The sequence below is a fragment of the Felis catus genome, chromosome A1, assembly GCF_018350175.1.
Source record: "Felis catus isolate Fca126 chromosome A1, F.catus_Fca126_mat1.0, whole genome shotgun sequence".
Taxonomy (NCBI): domain Eukaryota; kingdom Metazoa; phylum Chordata; class Mammalia; order Carnivora; family Felidae; genus Felis; species Felis catus.
Genome location: NC_058368.1, coordinates 199,150,592 through 199,162,243, shown reverse-complemented (window position 1 = coordinate 199,162,243; position 11,652 = coordinate 199,150,592). Strand labels below are relative to the sequence as shown.

The window sequence follows — 11,652 nt, the reverse complement described above, 5'->3', positions numbered from 1 at the left end:
GGCAAAATAGTTGAAGAGGATTCAGAGGTACAAACATCCAGTTATAGAATGAATAGGTCATGGGGATATAAAGTGCAGCACAGGAAATATAGTCAATAATACTGTAATAAGTTTGTATAACTACACATATCCTGATAAGCATTCCATAATGTATCAATGTCAAATCACTAGTACACCTGAAAATAATATAAACTATAAGTCAAGTATACTTCAATTAAAAATCAGTAAAAAATAAACAAGTAAATAAATAAATAAATTTATCAGTTTTTGTATCCCTTTGGAGGAAAACAAAAAGCACAGCATTCTTAAGACAATCTTTAGATCAAAAGTCAGATGTGACACTTATACTTGACCTCTACACTTTAGGTGTTATCAAATGAAATTGAATAAATAAGCACTCGTAGATACTTCATAAATGTTGGGCACTCTCCTTCATGAAAATTCACATCATTCATTTGTGGCCAGGCATTAGGCTAAATTTATGTGTGCCTTCTAGAGTTTCTATTTAAGTACTTTTTTTTAACCTTAATCATAATGGGAGAAAGATAAAGGAGGATCAGGATGCCTACAGGTAGGAGTAGGACCTAATAATATACAGTTTAACTTTTAAAACTGTGTTTATAATTAATAAACAGGACTTAGCTCACCTGTTATGGATACTTGAATATAGTCAATAATACAGGGAATATAGTCAATAATATTGTAATAACTTTATATGATAACTACACATATCATGATAAGCATTCCATAATGTATAAATGTCAAATCACTAGTACACCTGAAAATAATATAAACTGTAAGTCAATTATACCTCAATTAATGGTTTTATGGAAAATCAATGAAATAATGTATGGATACGGAATGATATGAGATAGTTAGATTTGTTAATATCTAACTCAAATTTACTCTTATGTGAAATCCCTAGAGAAAATTGCCAATAGGTTACAATGTAATATCTGCTGACATTTTTCATTTTCAATACATAATTATCAACTCCTAAAACTTCAAGAGCTTGAATATGGAAATTTTATAATCCTTATAATAACAAAGTATGTATACATGAAGGAAATTATATTCTGTCTAAAACCAAAGAAGATAGTCACAAGGTGGAACTGAGTCTATCTTTATAGTTTTAAACCATCACGTCTTCAGTATGAGCATCATTTCCCTCTCTCTCTTTTTTAAATACAATTTATTGTCAAATTGGCTAACATACAGTGTGTAAAGTGTGCTCTTGGTTTTGAGGGTAAATTCCTGTGCTTCATCACTTACATGCAACACCCAGTGCTCATCCCAACAAGTGCCCTCCTCAATGCCCATCACTCATTTTCCCCTCTCCCCCACCCCTGCCAATCAACCCTCAGCTTGTTCTCTGTATTTGAGAGTCTCTTATGGTTTGCCTCCCTCCCTCTCTGTTTGTAACTATTTTTTCCCCTTCCCTTCTTCCACTGTCTTCTGTTACATTTCTCAAGTTCCACATATGAGTGAAAACATATGATACCTGTTTTTCTCTGATTGAGTTATTTCACTTAACATAATACCTTCTAGTTCCATCCACATTGCTGCAAATGGCATGATTTCATTCTTTCTCACTGCCAAGTAGCATTCCATTGTGTGTGTGTGTGTGTGTGTGTGTGTGTGTGTGTATATATATATATATATATATATATATATATATATATCTTTATCCATTCATCAGTTGGTGGACATTTAGGCTCTTTCCATAATTTGGCTGATGTTGATAGCACTGCTATAAACATTGGGGTACATGTGCCCCTATGAATCAGCACTCCTGTATCCTTTGGATACATTCCTAGTAGTGCTATTGCTGAGTCATAAGGTAGTTCTGTTTTTAATTTTTTGAGGAACCACCCCACTGTATGTCAGAGCAGCTGCACCAGTTTGCATTCCCACTAACAGTGCAAGAGGGTTCCCCTTTCTCCACATCCTTTACAACATCTGTTGTTTCGTGAGTTGTTAATTTTAGCCACTCTGACTGTTGTGAGGTGGTATCTCAGTGTGGTTTTCATTTGTATTTCCCTGATGATGAGTGACATTGAGCATCTTTTCAGAACATCATTTTTCTTTAACAGTGATAGATTCCATGAATGGCTGCATTGTAGTCTCTGATTAATTGATGTCAGGAGTTTATATACTATATTCCTTTGCCAGTTCAGATGGGTATAGCAAACTACCACAGAATAAATGGCTTATAAACATATATTTCTTGTAGTTCTGGAGGCTGGAAGTCTGAGATCAAGGTGCCAGCGTGGTTGGGTTCTGGTGAGGGCCGGCCTACTTTAGAGTTCATAGACAGTTGTCTTTTTGCTATATCCTCATATGTCAGAAGGGATGAGAGAGCTCTCCAGGCTCTTATAAGTTTACAGATCCCATTCATGACAGCTCATGACCTAATTGCCTTCCAATGACCTCCTAATACCATCGTGTTGGGAGTTAGAATTTCAATATATAAATTTGGGTGGGGAGAACACAAACATTCACAAACACAAACATTCATTCTTTAACACTCCACCACCACACTTTTATGCCTTTCTTGTATGCAAAATACATTCATTCCATCCCACAACTCTGAAGCCTTAAGCTGTTTCCTCATCACCTCTAAAGTCTCATCTACATCTAAACCAAATAGGAGTGACATTAAAGATATCATTCATCCTGAGGCAAATTTCCTTCTACCTGTAGACCTATGAAACCAAACAAGTTCTATGTTTCCAAAATACAGGCACAGGCACAGGACAGACATTTTACTCCAAAAGAAAGAAATAGGAAAGATAAAAGAGCTTACCTGGGTCCCAAGTAAGTCCAAAACCTAACAAGGGAAATGTTAAACCTTAAGGCTTAAGAATAATTTACTTTGGCTTCATGTTTTACCCTCTAGACCCACTGGGGTGGAGGTCCCATATTCCAGATCTACTGGTATGGCAACATTACCCCCACAGTTCAGAGATCATGCCCACCTGTTGCTCTTTGCAGTGGTTATGCCCGTGCTATGTTTCTCCACAGTGTGGAGGTTATTCCCCATGGCTCTGCCAGATGACTATTCCCATAATTTCACTAGGCATTGGTACTGCCCTTTGAAATCAAGGTGGTGGCAGTCCTGCCTCCTGGGCTCCTGTACTCTGGGCCTGTGAGGAGAATGATGTCCTAAATAAATGATTTTCATGGAATTATGAGAATAATTGACAAAACATGAGCCAGCCAATCTGAAAGTGTTAATACGATTTCAAGTAAAGCCTACAAATGAAAACCAAACAAAATTGGTCTTGATACCAGTTTACAATTATTAAATGGGGGAAAACATCTTAGAGATGTAAAACAAATGAGTCTTAGGGATTTCCATGTGAATCTAAAGCAATATATGCCATAGTTAAAGGATGCTTTAGTCTTTCTTACAAATGACAATTCATCTAGGACACACAATGCAGTACATTTGGGGATTATAAATTATACAAATGTAAGACAGGGAATGATTGAACATTACATAAGAAAGAAGAAAATTGTCAGTGGTAAGAAGGAGAAGGATCAGAGAGGACCATAGCTCAATATGAAATAAGTAAACATGTAACGATACGGAAGCACCTTGGGGAGTACATAATGCAATTTCATTATGTATTAAACAAAGGATAAATTGAAGAATTGCTTCAGTTAAACTTCCAAAGAAGAACATACACATTGCATTCTGCTTTAGATTATACCACTCAAAGAGGTATATGGAGAGAATTCTAAAGAAGAAAACAACAAAAGCCAAATGTCAAAATGTAGATCATACAAAAAAAAAAAAAAGTTCTGGAACAACCTTATCTATTTGGAGCCATTAAAAATAAAATAGTCTGGGGGTGCCTGGGTGGCTCAGTTGGTTAATCAGCTCAGGTCATGATCTCACAGTTCCTGAGTTCAAGCCCTAGGCTGACAGCCCAGAGCCTGGAGCCTGCTTCAGATTCTGTGTCTCCCTCTCTCTCTGCCCCTCCCCCATTCTCTCTCTCTCTTTCTCTCAAAAATAAACAAACCTTAAAAAAAATTTTAAAAATCAAGATGATGAAAATATAATGACTGAACTGAAAAATACACTAGAAAAAAAAATACACTAGAGGTACTCAATGGCAGACTAGATAAAGCAGAAGAGAGAATCAATGACTTCGAAGACAAACAGTAGAATTTATCCAATCAGGGAAGGAAAAATAAATTTTAAAAAATGAAGATAGCTTAATGTATTTATAGGATAACACCAAACAGACTAATATTCACAAAATAGGGCTCCCAAAAGAAGAAGAATAGAGAGAGAAAGGGGCAGAAAACTTATTTAAAGAAATAATTACTGAAAACTATCCTAATCTGAAGAAGGAAACAGACATTTAGATCCAGGAAGACGAGAGAGTTACAAATAAAATGAACCCAGAGACCCACACCAAGATACATTATAATTAGAATGTCAAAGACAAGGAACGAATCTTCAAAGCCACAAGAGACAAGCAACTTGTTATGTACAAGGGAACCTCACAAGACAATCATATTTTTTTGGCAGAAACATAACAGAATAGTATGCTATATTCATAGTGCTGAAAGAAAAATACTTTCAAACAAGAATACTCTAACTGGAAAAATTGTCACTCACAATTGAAGAAGAGATAAAGAAATTTCCAAACGAGCAAAAGCTAAGCCTCGCAAGAAATATTAAACGTAATTCTCTAAACCGAAATAAAAAGCACTAATTTATAACAGGAAAACATAAAAGTGTAAGTTTTACTTGTAAAGGTAAATATATAGCAAAGATGGCAGAGTAATCACTTATAAAGCTAGTATTAAGGTTAAAAGACAAAAGTTGTAAACATAATTATTAAGGGGTACACAAGATAAAGAGATGTAAAATGTGATGGCAGAAAATAAAACATTGGTGGAGGGGGGAGTAAAAATGTAGAACTTTAGAATTCATTCAAACTTAAGTTTTTATCAGATTAAAGTACATTGTTATAAGTTGTTATATGTAAGCCTTACAATAACCACAAACAAAAACCTATAGTAGATACACAAAACAGAGAGGACTCTAAGATACCACTGAAGAAAGTCATCCAACTATAAAGGCACAGAGCAAGAGAAAAAGGCACAGAGGAAGTATAAAACAGCTAGAAAACAACAAAACGTGAATAAGTGCATATTTATCAATTATTACTTTAAATTTAAATGGACTAATTTCTCCAAACAAAAGACATACAGTGGCTGAAAGGATTAAAAAAGAAAAAGACCCATTTATATGCTGCCTACAAAAGACTCATTTCAGATCTAAAGACATACAAAGTAAAAGGATAGAAAAAGATATTCCATGCAAATGGAGATCAAAGAAAGTGGGGAAAGGTAGACTTATCAGACTTTAAAACAAAGATCATAGTAAGAGACAAAGGGTACTAGATAATGATAAAGGGATCAATATAACATTTGTAATTATTCATGCACCCAACATAGAAGCATATGGACATATAAAGTAAATATTAACAGATGTAAAGGTAGAACTAGAAAGCAATACAATAATAGTAGCGAAATTTGATACCCCAGTGACATCAATAGATAGATCATCCAGACAAAATCACTAAGAAAACATTGGCCTTAAATGACACATTAGACCAGATGGATTTGAAAGAGATATACAAGGACTTTCCATCCAAAAGCAACAGAGTACAAATTCTTCTCAAGTGCACAATGAACATTCTTCTGGAGAAATCATATATTAGTCCACAAAAACAAGTCTTAATAAATTTAAGAAGACTGAAGTCATATCAAGCACTTTTCTGACTCCTGTGTATGGAAATATAAATTAATTATAAGAAGAAAACTAGAAAATTTATAAAAATGTGGAGATTAAGCAATAAGCTACTGAATAATCAATGGGTCGAAGAAGAAATCAAAAGAGAAATAAAAAAATATCTAGACACAAAGGTAAATGGAAAGAATATATCAAAAGTTATGATATGCAGCAACAGTAGTTCTAAGAAGAAAGTTTCTATCAATAAATGTCTACATCAGGAAACAAGAAAAATCTCCAAATAAACTTACCCCCTAACTTTATACCTTAAGGAACTAGAAAAAGAGCCAATTTAAAGTAGAATAAGAGGAAATAAAAAAGATCAAAATAAAAATGAATGAAATAGAGACTGAACCAACAATAGAAAAGATGAATGAATATTTGGATATTTGAAAACATTTGGATATTTGAAAACATACAGAGAATTGACAAACTTTACCTACATTCACCAGGGGAAAAAAGAGAAGGCATATAAATAAAATGAAAAATGAAAGAGACATTATAGCTGCTTCAGTAGAAATACAAAGGATCAGAAGAGACTACTACAAACTCTATATGCCAACAAATTTGACAACCTAGAAGAAATAGATTTTTAGAAACATACAACCTATCAAGAGTGAATCATAAAAAATAGAAAAACTGACTGGTTTGATTACTAGTAAGGAGATTGAATCAGGAATCAAAAACCTTCGAACAAATTAAAGTTCAGGATTAGATGGCTTTACTGGTGAAGTCTTCCAAAGATTCAAAAGAATTAAAACTAATCATTCTCAAGCTTTTCCAAAATATGGAAGAGGACGGAACACTTCCAAAGTCATTTTATAAGGCCATCATTACCCTGATTCCAAAACTAGACAAAACACCACAACAAAAGAATATTATATATAGGCCAATACCTCTGATGAACATAGATACAAGATTTCTTAACAAAATCTTAGCAAACTGAATCCAACAATACATTAATAGGATCATACACTATTATCAAGTGGGATTTATTGGAAGGATGCACGGATGTTTCAACATCCCTAAATCAATGTGATAACCGTATAAACAAAATGAAGGTAAAATATATACAATCATCTCAATAGAAGCAGGAAAAGCCTTTGACAAAATTCAACATCCATTTATGATAAAAACCCAAAGTACTCAATGGGTAAAGATGGAAAGCCTTTCCTCTAAGATCAGGAACAAGACAAAGATGCCCATTTTCACCACTTTTGACCAATATACTACTGGAAGTCCTAGCCACAGCAATAAAACAAGAAATAGAAACAAAAGGTATCCAAATTTGTAAGGAAAAAGTAAAACTGTCACTATTTGCAGATGCTAGAATACTATATAGAGAAAATCCTAGATTCCACCAAAAACTATTAGGATAAATGAATTAATTAAAGTTTCAGAATACAAAATTAATACGTGGAAACCTATTACATTTCTATACAATAAAATAGCAGAAAGAGAAATTAAGAAAATGATTCCTTTTACAGATGCACCAAAAAGAATAAAGTACCTAGGAATAAACTTAACCAAGGAAGTGAAAGATCTGTATTCAAAAAACTATAAAACATTGATGAAAGAAATTGAAGATGACACAAACAAATGGAAAGATATATCATGCTCATTTTTGGAAGAATATTGTTAAAATATGAAAACTACCCTAAACAATCCCAAATTCAATGAAATCTCTATCAAAACATCAATAGCATTTTTCACAGAACTAGAACACATAATCTTAATATTTATTTAGAACCACCAAAGAATCAAATAGCCAGAGCAATCATGAGAAAGAAGAGCAAAGCTGGAGGTATCACCGTCCCTGATTTCAAGATGTACTACATAGCTATCATTGATCAAAACGGTATGGTACTGGCACAAAAAATAGACACACAAATCAATAGAAAAGAACAGGGAGCCCTGAAATAAACCCATGCTTATATGGTCAATTAATCTATGACAGAGGAGGCAAGGATATGCAATGGAGAAAAGACAATCTTTCAAAAAATAGTGTTGGGAGGGGCACCTGGGTGGCTCAGTCAGTTAAGCATCTGACTCTTGGTTTCTGCTCAGGTCATGATCTCTCAGTTTGTGAGTTTGAGCCCCATGTCAGGCTCCACACTGACAGTGCCGAGCCTGCTTGGGATTCTCTCTGCCCCCTCCCACTCATGCACATGCTCATGCTCTCTCTCAAAACAAATAAATAAACTTAAACAAAAAAGACAAAAGCAAGTGTTGGTGGGGATGTGAAGAAAAGGAACCCTCATGTACTGGTAGTGGGAATGTGTTGGTGTAGCCATTATGAAAATAGTATGGAGTACTTCAAAAAATTAAAAATAGAAATACCATATAATTCAGTAATTCCACTATGTGGTACTTACCCAAAGAAAATGAAAGCAATAATTTGAAATGATATATGCACCCCATATTTATTGCAGTTTTATTTGCAATAGCCAAGATACAGAAGCAACCTATGTGTCCATTGATAGACGAATGGACAAAGGACATAAAGATGTGGTGTGTGTGTGTATGTATATACACAACACATGTATATATGTACGTATGTACATATATGTATACATATATATATGTACATATGTATGTGTGTGTGTATAACATATACACACACACACACACACACAATGGAATACTGTTCAGCCATAAAAAAAGAATGAAATCTTAACCATTTGCAACAACATGGATGGACTAGAGGGTATTATGCTAAGTGAAATAAGTCATTTAGAGACAGACAAATACCATATGGTTTCACTTATATGTGGAATCTGAAAACAACAAAAAAACAAAAACAAAAACAAAAAACCAAAATGAACAAAAAGCAGAAATAGATCCCAAATACAGAGAACTGGTGATTTTCAGAGGGGAGGGGGTGAGGAGATGGGCAAAATGGGTGAAGGGGAGCTAAAGGTACAGACTTCCAGTTATGAAATTAATAAATCATGGGAATGAAAGGGAATACAGTTAATTGTATTGTAATAATGTTGTATGCTGACAAATAGTAGCTACACTTGTGAGCATAGCATGATGGATAAAATTCTTGAATTGCTACGTTGTATACCTGAAACTAATGTGACATTGTGTATAAGCTATGATCCCCACCCCCCAACTATACTTTAATAAAGAGGAAAAGTGGGTATCCCTCAGTAGGGAAAAAGTAAAAGAGGAAAAACTTATCTCAACATAGTTAGGCCCATATAAGACAAGCCCACACTAACATTATACTCAATGGCAAAAAGCTTAAAGTTTTTCCTGTAAGATTAAGACAAAGATGCCCATTCTCACCACTGTTACTAATATTGTTTTGGAAGTCCTAGTGTCACTATTTGCAGTTGATGTGATATTATATATAGAAAACCCTACATACTCCATGAAAAAAGTGTTAGAACCAATAAATGAATTTGGTGAAGTTTCAGGATACAAAATCAATTTGCAAAACTTCATTGCATTTCTCTACACTAACAACCATCAGAAAGAGAAATTAAGATATTAATTTTACAATTACATCAGAAAGAATAAAATACCTAAAAGTAAATTAAACCAAGAAGGTGAAAGACTTATACACTGAAAACTAAGACACTGATGAAAGAAATTGAAGAAGGCAAAAATAAATGGAAAGATATTCCATGTTTCTGAACTGGAGGAATTAATATTATTAAAATGTCATCACTATGTAAAGCAATCTACAAATTCAATTCCTACCAACATTTCAAATGCAGCTTTCCCAAATAAAACAAAGAGTCCTAAAATTTATATGAAAAAACAAAAGACCCCACAGAGCCAACCATTCTTGAGAAAGAAAAACACACCTGGAGACATCATGCTCCCTGATTTCAAATTATATTTCAAGGCTATAGTAAGCAAAACAAATGGTATTGGTGTAAAAACAGACACATAGATCAATGTAACAAAATAGAGAGGCAAGAAATAAACCCATGTAAATATGGTTAATTTACAACAAAGCCAAGAACACACAATCAAAAAAGGATGGTCTCTTCAATTAACGGTGTTGGGAAAACGGGACAGCCACATACAAAAGAATAAACCTGGACCACCATCTTTTGGCACATAAAAAATTAACTCAAAGTGGATTAAAGACTTGAACACAACACCTGAAACCATAAAACTCCTAGATGAAAACATAGTAAGCTCCTTGACATCAGTCTTGGCAAAAGTCATTACTTTTTTTTTTTTTTTAATTTGAGAGAGCACGCATGAACAGGAGAGAAGCAGAGAAAGAGGGAGAGAGAGAATCCCAAGCAGGCTCTGTGCTGTCAGCATGGAGCTCAGTGAGGAGCTTGATCCCACAAAATGTGAGATCATGACCTGAGCAGAAACCAAGAGTTGGACAGTTAACCAATTGAGGCAACCAGGTGCCCCAAAAGGCATTACTTTTCAGTCTGACACCAAAAGCAAATGCAAGAAAAGCAAAAATAAATGATGTAACTACATCAAACTAAAAATGTTCTGTACAGTAAGGAAACCACCAACAAAATGAAAACGCAATCTACTGTGAGGAAATATTTCTAAATCATATGTCTGAAAAGGAGCTACTACTATCCAAAATATATAACAAAGGCATACAACTCAGTAGGGAAAAATTCCAATTAAAAAATGGGCAGAGACCCCTTTTGTTTCACTGCATCCAAGAAAGCAAGATGGGTCACCAGCAGCTCTGCTGTAGCCATCCAAGGAAATTTGGCCAGGATTCTTCTTCTTGCCTTGTCTGCTCAAACCAGCATGGTTTGATCCAGAAATATGGCCTTAACATGTGCTGTCAGTGTTTCTGTCAATACATGAAGGCTATAGGCTTCATTAAGTTGGATTAAGTGAACTTTCTTGAATGGGTAATCCAAGATACCTACCTTAACTGCAGTTTGGGATAAGTTACCTTAATCCCAACTCATTGTACATAAAATAAAAATACTTCAATTAAAAAAATGGGCAGAGAATCTGAGTTAGATATTTTTTCCAAAGATGCTATATTGATGGCTAACAGGTAGGTGAACAGATGCTCAACATCACTAATTACCAGGGGAATGAAAACCAAAACCACAAAGAGCTATCATCTCACACCTGTTAGAATGTCTACTATCAAAAAGACAAGAAATAACAAATGTTGGCGAAGATGTGGAGAAAAGGGAATCTTTGTGCACTGTTGGTAGGAATGTGTTTCAGTATAGCACTATGGAGAACAAGCATGGAAGTTCCTCAAAAAAATAAAAGTACTACTAACATATGATCTAGCAATTATACTTCTGGGTATTTATCCAATGAATAAAAAACAGTTGAAAAGATATATGTATCCCCATGTTCACTGCAGCGTTATTTACAATAGCCAAGATACAAAAACAACCTAAGTGTCCATCAATGTATAATGGATAAGAAACTGTGTTATATATACACAATGGATTATTATTCAGACATAAAAAATGACATCTTGCCATTTGCAACAATGTGGATAGACCTCAAGGCCATTACACTAACTTAAAGAAGTCAAATACTGTACGATCTTACTTATAGGTGGTTTCTAACAAACAAACCAACAAACAAAACAAGCTCATAGATACAGAAAACAAATTGGTTTCCAGTGGCAAGGGGTTAGAGGTGGGTGAAATGGGTGAATAGCTTCAAAAGTTACAAACTTCCAGTTATAAAATAAATAAGTCATAGGGATGTCATGTACATTATGGTGACTATAGTTAATAAAACTGTATTACATGTTTGAAAGTTACTAAGAGAGTAGATCTTAAAAGTTCTCATCATGAGAAAAATATTGTAACTATGTATGGTAATGAAATTTAACTGGACTTATTGTGGTGACCATT

The 11,652-nt window shown here is 34.3% G+C and overlaps 1 protein-coding gene across 1 annotated transcript; it reads left to right on the top strand.

Annotated features, from left to right (window-relative positions):
• The first annotated feature begins 10,473 nt into the window (after nucleotides 1-10,473).
• On the top strand, nucleotides 10,474-10,653 carry LOC109493019 (40S ribosomal protein S29-like). The gene has a single exon (XM_045057044.1). It carries the CDS (start codon nucleotides 10,483-10,485, stop codon nucleotides 10,651-10,653), a length of 171 nt encoding a protein of 56 aa, XP_044912979.1. The 5' UTR covers nucleotides 10,474-10,482.
• The last annotated feature ends 999 nt before the right edge of the window (nucleotides 10,654-11,652 follow it).

Bases quoted from the DNA above. Each gene is read 5' to 3' on its own strand.
- LOC109493019 (XM_045057044.1), top strand. From the start codon at position 10,483: ATGGGTCACCAGCAGCTCTGCTGTAGCCATCCAAGGAAATTTGGCCAG.